The sequence below is a fragment of the Bos mutus genome, chromosome 27 (genome assembly GCF_027580195.1).
Source record: "Bos mutus isolate GX-2022 chromosome 27, NWIPB_WYAK_1.1, whole genome shotgun sequence".
Taxonomy (NCBI): Eukaryota; Metazoa; Chordata; class Mammalia; order Artiodactyla; family Bovidae; genus Bos; species Bos mutus.
In genome coordinates, this window is record NC_091643.1 from 25,658,868 (window position 1) to 25,670,345 (window position 11,478).

Consider the following 11,478-nt stretch of genomic DNA (forward strand, 5'->3'; position numbering starts at 1 on the left):
CGTAATTATTAAAACAATACATAGGCAGATGACATTCGAATATAAAATATGCATGCAAAATAATGGTGGGTAAAAAGGTCATTAAGAGAAAAAGCATATTGCTGCTGCTGCTAAGTCACTTCAGTCATGTCCGACTCTGTGTGACCCCATAGACGGCAGCCCACCAGGCTCCCCCGTCCCTGGGATTCTCCAGGCAAGAACACTGGAGTGGGTTGCCATTTCCTTCTCCAATGCATGAAAGTGAAAAGTGAAAGTGAAGCTGCTCAGTCGTGTCCGACCCTCAGCGACCCCATGCAGCCTTCCAGGCTCCTCCGTCCATAGGATTTTCCAGGCAAGAGTACTGGAGTGGGGTGCCAATGCCTTCTCCAAAAAAGCATATTACTTATGATTGCATAAAAAGGCATATTATCACAAATTAGAAGTGAATTTGGAATGATGTGAGTATAACTTCATCTCATTAGGTTGTTTCTCTAAGAAACTGTTTAAATGTGTAACAAAAATCAATAATAATAATAAAAAGTTATATTCTCCCAGAGTGTTCACAGCAGTGCTATTCATAATAATCAAAAAAGTAGAAACAACCCAAACAACCAAACACTGATGAAAGCATAAACAGAATGTAAATCCACAGAATGCAATATTATTCTGTAATAAAAAAGAATAAAGCACCAATATCTGCTAGGAGTTGGATGAACCTAGACAGTGCTGGTCACTCAGTGGTGTCTGACTCTTTGCCATCCCATGGACTTTAAAAGCCCGCCAATCTTCTCTATCCATGGAATTCTCCAGGCAAGAATGCTGGAGTGGGTTTCCATTTCCTTCTCCAGTGGATCTTACTGACCCAAGGATTGAACTCGGTCTCCTGCACTGAGGGGAGATTCTGTATCATCCCAGCTACCAGGGAATAAGGACTGATTCCTAACAGATTTCTTTAGGGGCTGATGAAAATGTTTCCTATAAGACAGCGATGAGAGGAACCCAACAATGTAAATACACTAAAAACACTGAAATTTACACTTTAAAAAGGCTGAATGGGGAATCTTACGTTATTTTAATTCTGTCTCATTAAAACTATATATAATGACAAAATACATATCATTATATATATATATATGCAATCAATTTTATAAACTATATTGATATCCACAAGTACTTTATACTATTAGAAGACTGACAATATTGTACCTAGTCATGGGTACAATGCACAAGAGGCCTGGATTACTAAAGAAAAAACTAAAACACAAAGTGCTGAAATTAAGAATTACTCATTCCTGTGCTTAGAGTCAGAGAAGGCAGTGGCACCCCACTCCAGTACTCTTGCCTGGAAAATCCCATGGGCGGAGGAGCCTGGTAGGCTGCAGTCCATGGGGTCGTGAAGAGTCAGACATGACTGAGCGACTTCACTTTCACTTTTCACTTTCATGCATTGGAGAAGGAAATGGCAACCCACTCCAGTGTTCTTGCCTGGAGAATCCCAGGGACGGGGGAGCCTGGTGGGCTGCTGTCTATGGGGTCGCACAGAGTTGGACTTGACTGAAGCAACTTAGCAGCTTAGCAGCAGTGCTTAGAGTCACTGAAACATACAGTTAAATATGGTTAAAATAGTATGCTTTACATTATGTGACTTTTAACACAATAAAAAACATTTTTAAAAAAAGGAATTACTCATTCTTTCTATTTTCCAATTACTAATTTATTTACTGTGTGCTTCCTTGGTCCCAGAAACTATATTAGGTGCTGTGGCTACACGGGTGAATGAGATGTGATCCTCGCCTTCACAAGGCTCTTGATCTAAAAGAAGAGCTTGAGATGAATAATCGCTTGCATAAATATAAAACTTGCATGTAACATGGGGCATAAGGTGAAAACCTGGGTTCCATGATAGAATATAACAGGCAGCCCTAATTTAGATGGAGAATGGGGCAACAGCCTCCTTGAGGAAGTTACATTGAATCTGAAAGTAGGAAGATTGGAAACTTATGCAGGTGAACAGTGGGGATAAGAGTATCCCCCAGGAGGAACAGCAGTGCGAAAGTCCTCAGGCAGAAAAAGAACCTGTCACAGGCGAGGAACCCACGAAGGCTAGCTGCAATCAGAGGAAGGTAAGCAAGACGATGACTGTCACAGAACCAGGACGGGAAGGAAGCAGAGGTCCATCCAGGCAGGCCTTTCTGGGGATTCTCCCTCTCTAACCTGGGTACAAAGGGAAGCCATCCAAGAATTCCAGCAGGGAAGGAACATAACCAATTTGTGTCATAAAAGCATCACCCAACTCCCTCCGTGGAGGCAGGACCGGAGAAAAACAAAAAGGAACTTGGGAGACCAGCTAGGAGGCTGTGAGGGTAACGGCTCAGAATGGGGGGATGGGGGTGGAAAGGAAAAGAAGGCATTTTCAAGGCTTTGGAGGTCATCGCGTATTCTATTTCAAAACTCAAATGCACACATGTAGGGGAAAATGTCTTCTGGAAAGGACAAAGCACAAAAAGTAGAGATTACTTTGCCAGAATCCCAGCTAGACTCATTAGCACCTATCCAATACTAACCCACACCCTACAAAACACTTTAAGCTACTTCTGAAAGCCCAGAAGGTTTTCTGTAGAACTAACACTTGAACCCAAATTATCCCTAAGCTTCTTGCAAGGTTTTCTTTTCTTACCAGCAAGTTTTTAGAGTGTCAAAGAAAGCCTGACAGTGAAGTGGAAACAAAAAGTTCACTGTGATGAATACAGGTAATGCTTGATGTCCTCACTTCAACCCAACTGCAAACTAGCTCAACCTTGGAACATTTTTTCTTTCTGATACAGGAACCATTCCGGGAGAAGAACACCCTGTTTAGCATATGCTCTATTAAAGGCTTCAGTTAAACACATACACACACACATCAAGAGAGAAAAATGTGCAAAGCATTCCAGATTATTCATGGGCATCTGTCTCCTTACACTGCACTCCAGAGACTGAAGTGGAGCACACAGGCTGTGATGGATATCATGCAGCTTACAGAGTAAATGAATGACTTTCATTATAATAGGAAAACAACTGCACATTATACACGCATTTTCTCTCCTCTTAAAATAAACCCCTGCTACCCACATGGTCGGAGAAGGCAATGGCACCCCACTCCAGTACTTTTGCCTGGAGAATCTCATGGACGGAGGAGCCTGGTAGGCTGCAGTCCATGGGGTCACTCAAAGTCGGATATGACTGAGCATCTTCACTTTCACTTTTCACTTTCATGCATTGGAGAAGGAAATGGCAACCCACTCCAGTGTTCTTGCCTGGAGAATCCCAGGGACGGGGAGCCTGGTGGGCTGCTGTCTATGGGGTCCCACAGAGTCGGACACGACTGAAGTGACTTAGCAGCAGCAGCACCCACATGGTAAACACATGTCAAACCTACAGAGAAACTTCGTGTATACACCTCACAAATCATCTAACACATGAAATCATACAATATAAGGCAATATACCTATTCAATACCCCCAGAATTCAATGGAAGCCAAAAACAAAGATGAATATGACCATCAGTAATTATGCATTCTACAACACAAGCTCTTAAGTAGTATTCTCCCCTTTTTCATTTATGTTGTGAAAATTAGTTTTGTACTTAAAAATGTAAAATCAGGGCTTCCTTGATGGCTCACTGGTGAAGAGTCTGCCTGCCAATGCAGGAGTCATGGGTTCTATTCCTGGTCCTGGAAGAACCCACATGCCACGGAGCAACTAAGCCCATGCCCCATAACTATTGAGCCTGTGCTCTAGAGCCTGGGAGTTCCAACTACTAATGCCCGTGTGCCGTAGAGCCCATACTTTGCAACAAGAGAAGCCACCACAATGAGAAACCCACACACTGCAACCAGAGAGCAGCCCCTGCTCACTGCAACTGAAGAAAAGCCCACGCAGCAGTGAAGACCCAGCACAGCCAAAATAAATAAATATTTTTTAAATGTAAAATGTAAAACAGGAACTAACACAGGATGTTGTTCAGTTCAGTTCAGTCACTCAGTCGTGTCCGACTCTTTGAGACCCCATGAATCGCAGCACGCCAGGCCTCCCTGTCCATCACCAACTCCCGGAGTTCACTCAAACTCACGTCCATCGAGTCGGTGATGCCATCCAGCCATCTCATCCTCTGTCGTCCCCTTTCCTCCTGCCCCCAATCCCTCCCGGCATCAGAGTCTTTTTACCTGCATCTCAATCTCATAGAAAAAAAGATCCAATCTGTGGCTATGGGAAGGGGGGTGGCTGGGGGAAGATGGTCAAAAAATACAAACTTCCAGTTATAAGTAACTACTAGGGATGGAAAGTATAACATGATAAATATAATTTATACTGCTATATGTTATACATGAAAGTTAAGATGATAAATTCTATGAGTTCTCATCAGTTTTTTTCTATTTCTTTAATTTTCTCTCTATATGATGACGGGTGGTCATCAACTTATTGAGGTAAACATTTTATGATGTATGTAAGCCGCATCATTACACCGTACACCTTATACAGCACGGTATGTACATTCAATCTCAATAAAACTAGAAGAAAAAAAACTAAAGACAAAAATTTTTTAATTGTTTTTAAAATGTAAAATAAAATGATATTGTTTAACTTCAAGGAATGGTGTCATCAATTCTATCTTTATCACTGTTAAGGCCTTTGGCATCTTTGAAGTTGTAATGATATATTACAACACATCATACGTACACAACTGCCTGCCAGCATCTCCAATGTTCCTGGTCTTCTTTGGCATCTTGCGTGTTAAGACTCAGCTCTTTGAAGGAGCCTTCCCTCACCCTTTATGGTAGAGTGGACCCTCTGTCCACTGACCTCTCTGCCCACTGTCCTGTGTACACATTTCTCTCTAGATTTACAGCTGCCTCAACAGACTTTATTTTCTTGGGCTCCAAAATCACTGCAGATGGTGACTGCAGCCATGAAATTAAAAGATGCTTGCTCCTTGGAAGAAAAGCTATGACCAACTTACATAGCATTTTCAAAAGCAGAGATATTACTTTGCTGACAAAGGTCCATCTAGTCAAAGCTATGATTTTTCCAGTAGTCATGTATGGATGTGAGAGCTGGGCCATAAAGAAAGCTGAGCATGGAAGAATTGATGCTTTCAAGCTGTGGTGTTAGAGAAGACTCTTGAGACTCCCTTGGACTGCAAGGAGATCCAACCAGTCCATCCTAAAGGAAATCAGCCCTGAATATTCATTGGAAGGACTGATGCTGAAGCTGAAACTCCAATACTTTGGCCACCTGATGTGAAGAACCAACTCATTAGAAACGACCCTGATGCTGGGAAGGATCGAAAGCAGGAAGAGAAGGGGATGACAGAGGACAAGATGGTTGGATGGAATCACCAACTCAATGGACACGAGTTTGAGCAATCTCCGGGAGACGGTGAAGGACAGGGGAGCCTGGCATGCTGCAGTCCATGGGGTCACCAAGAGTTGGATACGACTGAGCGAATGAACAACAACCCTTCAGACCAGGGCCTCCCAGGACATAACACAGAACCTTCCACAGGAAAGGTTCTCAAACACTTGTGGAATGACTTGAATAAACAGACTGGATCCACCCAACCTCTGTAACTTTTAATTTTTTCCACCTGCACTCTCCTAAATGTTAATGACTCTCAACTCAATGACATTTCAGACAACTGCCCATTCCAACCACCCCCTCCCCAACCACCATCTCTTTCTGTTTCCTGACAGGTGATTTCTGGTTTGAAGTACTACACTGCTTACAGTGTGTTTATGAAAACTAGTTTGAGGAACAAGTGACAATATTGCTTGCTGTTCAGGTTTGCACACATGGTTTTATAAACAATGGGTTTGAATAGATTAGAAAAGGCCTTGACTCCCAAAATTCACATTCCATAGGAAAAAAAAAAGCACCTGATATCATGTCACCCTATGACTATTAACATTCACATTAGACATCATTTTTATCAAGAGCTCCCTTCATCATGAAAAAAATAAAAAGGATGCCCTTGGAAAGGGCAGAGAGTCCATGAGCTAAATTCCTCACTCCAGAATAAATTATTTAGCACCACTTAAACCCTGAAAGCTTTGAGCCACCTATTTTGTGGTTTATGGCACTCTCCTTTAAGTTTACAATTTCCCGACTGTGATGCAACAATTTAATTGCACTGTGCAAAATCAATACAACTGAATTTTACTGCTGGAACTGACTTTATGTAGCGAACTAAAAGATTTTATTCTTCCACTGACATGAGACAATTGTAAACACTGCTTTTATAAAGAGGCACTTAGGAAGCACTCCAGAATTTAGGAATGAATTTTTCCTCCTGGACTTACTGCAGAGCAATGGCCCCGTGTCATCAATAGGAGCCCTGGGGCCTCCTACGTTCCGCCCACTCAGAGCTAGCTTTGACTTCGCGGTCAAGGGCCTAGGTTTTGAAGCGATCAACCTGGCAAGGCAAGGCAAGGCGCTGTAGATGCAGTCACAGGAGACAACCAATTGGCTGCTGAAACAGGTTTTGTCACTAGTTAAGGGTTTTTATCGGGAACGTCGATCACCTTTTTCGCTCTAAATTATATCACTAGTACAACTATGAGTAGGAAGGTTTGGTACGGGGGTCAATTTAACTGGAATGACCTGGAACCAGTCGCTTTTGTTGAGCTGGTAAGCGGACGATCTGTAAGTTGCAACCCACTGGAAAACGCAAGAAGACGGAAGGACAGATAATACATTTAGACTAGAGCGAACACTGATCATCTACTCGGCCCAAGGTCCACTGCAGTTGATAGCCTGAAGACGCAGAAGCAGAAGGGCGGGCTGGGCGGGTCTCAAGCCTTAGATTCAACAAGCTTCCCGAGTGCCTTCAACGCACCTGCACCTAACTCGTTTCCCTGCACCTGTCATTAGGAAGGCTTGTTTCTCTTTCCACTGCTCAGAGCAACCAACAGGGGGAAAAAAAAGAAAAAAGAAAAGAAAAGGTTTTTTTTTTTAAAGCAGCAACCTAGTGCTAGACCAGAAAGGGAGCGTTTATCAGCCTATCAGCAGTCCATTACTCAACAGACAATTAGGGTTCCCTCCATCCAGCCCTCAGTCCACCGCGCACCCCCAAGGACGAGAGGTTAGATCCAGCAGCAGCCAAGGCCAGGCCTGAGCGGCAGCTCCAGTGAGCCCAGCCTTCCGGCGAAGCAGGAGATGCTCGGGCGCTGCCTCCCGCCTCGCTCGCTAGCGGTGCGGATTCGGCCTGCGCCGGGGCGGGGAAGCCGGGCCTCCCGCCCGCTCAGCATCCCTCGTCCGCCCGCACCCGTGGCACCCACCTTGGGCGTGCGGATGTGCTCCATGGCGGGCCCGAGTCCGCAGGTCCCGGGCGGGCGCGGTCTCCGGCACCTGCGCGTGTCCGCAGAGCGGCGGTAGGGGTGCGGGGAGGGGGCTTCGCGCCCGGGAGGGGGCGGGCCGCGGGCCTGGCTCCGCCCCCAGGTGCGGCGGCGCCCGCGCGAGGCCGGCGTGCGGGGCCCCGGGCGCCCGCGCGGCCCTAGAGCGCGCGGTTCTGCGCTTCGGCAACCTGAGCCGCCTGCCGCCGCCTCCGCGCCCCTGGCCGGGCTCGGGTCGCGGGAGCCAATGCCGCTCGCTTCCCCCGGAGAAGGCCAGCCGGCGCAGGACTGTGGGGGTCACTCTTCCCCGAGACACAATGGGGGCCTTGTGTCGGATGTGGCCTCTTGGAGGACAGAAGGGGCCAGGCGCTGCTCCACACTGCCCATCGGCTTCCTTCCAGAGCGTCCCGGCATAGGTGAGACTTAAGGGTGGGTCAGGAAAAAAGGCTGCCACGAGCACTCCAGACGCAGTGTGGCCCGATGGGCTCTGACTGTTTCAGCACAGCCGGCAAGGCACTAGGGACGAAGCTGGAAATGTAGCAACAGTGTTAGCGCCCTAGAACGCGCTGTTAAGTCAGGCATCTCACATCAACCTGTGACTTCACTGTTGGAAGTGACGCTTTCCCCTGGCACTAAATTGGGTTCTCATTTGCCATCCTCACTTAGCTCTAAAGGAACTGAAAGATACAGACACAAAGCATCCATTATATAAGGGCTTCCCAGGTGGCTCAGTGGTGAAGAATCCCGCTGCCGATGCAGGAGACGCGTGCTGGATTCCTGCATCAGGAAGATCCCCTGGAGGAGGAAATGGCAACCCACTTTAGTATTCTTGCCTGGAAAATGCCATGGACTTAGGCGCCTGGCAGGCTATATATAGTCCCCTAGGGTCTCAAAGAATCTGACAGGACTGAGCACATGCACACACACACACCCCACATCCATTACAAGGTATTATTTTTTTCCATTTATGAATTTGGAAAAGTCAAAGAGAAGAAATGTGCCCCACTCCTCCTGCCTTTTTTTTCTTGCAAACTTGTGTGTAAAGTTTCACCATAACTAATATTTCACAAAACTGTTCGTAGTTCTTAGAATAATATCTATCCAATTTTTTTTTCTAGCTCCTACTCATCTCCCTTTCTACCTGGCTTGTAAATTCTTTAGCTAGAGACATTGATTGTTTATCTCTTTTTGTCCAGTACATCCTAGGCACATTGCACTGCAACCTTCCAAATAAATGTTTACTGAATCAATACAATGTTGTACCTGTTTTTAAACTTCCAGGTCCTCTTCACATACCTCTTATCATTTCATCCTCCTCCCACTCTGGGAGGCAATTAGAACAAGTTCAGTAAACTAATGTTTGCATATGGCAAAACTGACCCAGGGTATAATTTCTTATTACAAGAACAATAAGAATAGTGTCAGGAGCTCTCCGGTTTCCATTCAGCCTCTGACTTTGGGCTCCTCATTTATGAAATGAGAAAGTCACCAGCTTACATAATCTCAAAGGTAGCTTCCATCTCAGAATTCCATCAGTGCTAGGAATTCTATATCCATTCTGAGGGGATACATTCTGAAAGAGATAATAACCTTGGAATTATGTGATTTCAGGGTTTTTCTATGTCTTATAGTGACGAATTTTTGCATATAAGTCTTTTGGACCTTACATATTAGCATAGGTGTTTTAAAGCACCCAAAACACAAATTGGTGAGTAAAAAGATATAAATCTGAAAAATATAAATAGCCTAGTGCTAAGAAAAATTTCCAGGTTGGCTCACAAAAATAGCTTCCATTCATCATAGCTATAAAATCAGCATTAGGTGAAAAATGAGTCAAGAATTGCATTCCATTTATTAGGATAAGTTAACATAGAATAGGCTAGAAATAAAAATAAGGAAAGAAATCTCAATAAATAAGTAAACATTTGGGTTTGATCTAATAGTTCCCTGAAGAATCCTCTTTGACTTGACCCCCAACCCCAATCACTATCTTATTGGATCACAAGCTGTGTTGACCCCAGTCAGCCACACTGCACTTTCTGATGCTTAAACTGCCTTCTATCCCCATGTTTCATCGATTCTCTGAACCACCAGCTGGTGGGGCAGAAGAAATTGAAGAAAGCAACAAGAGTTGGAGGGCAGTGGGGAGTGAGAGAAGAAACTGCTGCTGCTGCTAAGTCACTTCAGTCATGTCCGACTCTGTGCGACCCCATAAACGGTGGCCCACAAGGCTCCCTGGTCCCTGGAATTCTCCAGGCAAGAACACTGGAGTGTATTGCCATTTCCTTCTCCAATGCATGAAAGTGAAAAGTGAAAGTGAAGTCGCTCAGTCGTGTCCGACTCTTAGCGACCCCATCGACTGCAGCCTACCAGGCTCCTCCATCCATGGGATTTTCCAGGCAAGAGTACTGGAGTGGGGTGCCATTGCCTTCTCTGAGAGAAGAGACTACATCATTGAAATGGCTGACTATGTTGACCTGAGCTAGGGCAGAAAGTGAAACCAGCCATTCATTTAGTTAAGAAGCACTGATATGAACTGACTGATGGTCATGCACAAGGTACCATGGCAGAGGCTGGGAAATTGAAGGGAGACCCAGAGGAGGAAGATAGGAAGTTCCACAGCAATGATAAGGATAACATCAAGGAGGTGAAAAGTAGACCGATAAGATGGCAACAGAGCCTGTGGAAATGCCAAAAGTAGCCTCAGGGAGACTGATCCACTTCCTATATTTGTCATATTAATTATACAGAAAATAATAAGTGAACTCAGGATCATATTCTTAATTCCTCAAATATGGTACTGGTGTGTTTGTGATGAAGCACAGGCCATTTGGATAAACGTTGCCCCTCTGTCTTCACAGAATAGAATCTCTCTAAGACTTCAACGGTGTTGTGTATTACCAAACTTCTCCTGGAGAACCTCTTCTTTAGAAGTTTTTGCAAACTTTTCTTATATGCAAAATCACACAGATATTCTAGCTGCAGATAATACTGCTATTGGAATTTTTAAATCCAAACTTGATATTCACTGGGAACTTTCCGAAAATGCTGTGATCTTCAGCGACCCGAGGAGATTTGGAGACATATCAAACACTTGAAAGACGTTTTCCGGAATTCTTATATTTCTCCTGAGGCAGCTAAAACTTCTGATTTGGAGTGAAGCCAAGAGCTCTTTCCTCAGGAGGGTAGTATTGCTAATGATTATAAACTCAGGAAAATCCTATTCAACACTAATAAGCCCCAGCTGTCCATGAAGTTCTGCATAGAGGAGGGCACCCGTCTCTATAGAAGCCAAGTCTTAGCTCGAAGCAGACTAGATACCCAGGATCAAGTGAGAGCTACATTTGGGTTTCTGCAAAGAAATAGCATCCTCACTTCCAGGATTTTTATAAAGTCGTTGATGCCAAATACCAATGTCTTCTTTGGCCTTGCTCTACACCAGATATAAAGAACAAGCGCACTGTGGATTGCAGGCAGCTCTGCCCTTTTTCTAGGAGCCAAAGGGGAACCTCCGGGCCAGCATAGAAGGAGTGCTAACTCTGTGAACAGGCAAGGTTTTAAAATAGAATGTTGGGCCCAGAACCACCATGCTCCCCTGACATCAAGCCCTGATGCTGAGATATACTTTACATTTTGATCCCATTTTCATCTATAATAAGTTTCCCTCTCTTTAGATGGAGTTAGATACATGTGTGGGGCAGATTGATAATCATCACAGGCTCCCTAATCATCAGACTTTTGCAAGTATCTGTGCACAGTTCAAATTTTTGTAAATTCAGTAGGTTCATCAGCTTCTATGAAAGTATTTGTAGTAATTCCAACAAAGCCCTATGGAGCCAGGATTCTTTCTGCCTGCCAACAATCTGGAAGCTTCTGAGCCCCAGTTCCAGTTCACTCAAGACTTCCCTGACACGTTTTGATTAGTGAAACAGAACATTAGAAACATTAGAGATCAAAAATAAATAGAATTTTTAAATAAAATGTGGTGTGGCTCTATATGGAATACTATATGAGCTTGAAAGCTTTTTCCCAAAGGATATTTAATGACATAGAAAGATGCTTATAACAAAATTTTAAGCCAAAAAGCCAGATACTAAACTGTATATACAGTGTGATCTGAGTTGTTTTT

At 44.4% G+C, this 11,478-nt stretch overlaps 1 protein-coding gene across 3 annotated transcripts in view; it reads right to left on the reverse strand.

Annotated features, from left to right (window-relative positions):
- MTMR7 (myotubularin related protein 7) overlaps nucleotides 1-7,468 on the reverse strand; it is a 129,248-nt gene extending 121,780 nt beyond the window's left edge. For 2 of the 3 annotated variants that reach the window (XM_070364132.1, XM_070364133.1), the window contains exon 1: nucleotides 7,296-7,468. In XM_070364132.1, coding sequence (XP_070220233.1) covers nucleotides 7,296-7,319 — 24 coding nt within the window. In that variant the 5' untranslated portion in view covers nucleotides 7,320-7,468. The remainder of the gene's footprint in view (nucleotides 1-7,295) is intronic. The other variant, XM_070364131.1, reaches the window with a different exon arrangement.
- Between the last annotated feature and the right edge of the window lie 4,010 nt (nucleotides 7,469-11,478).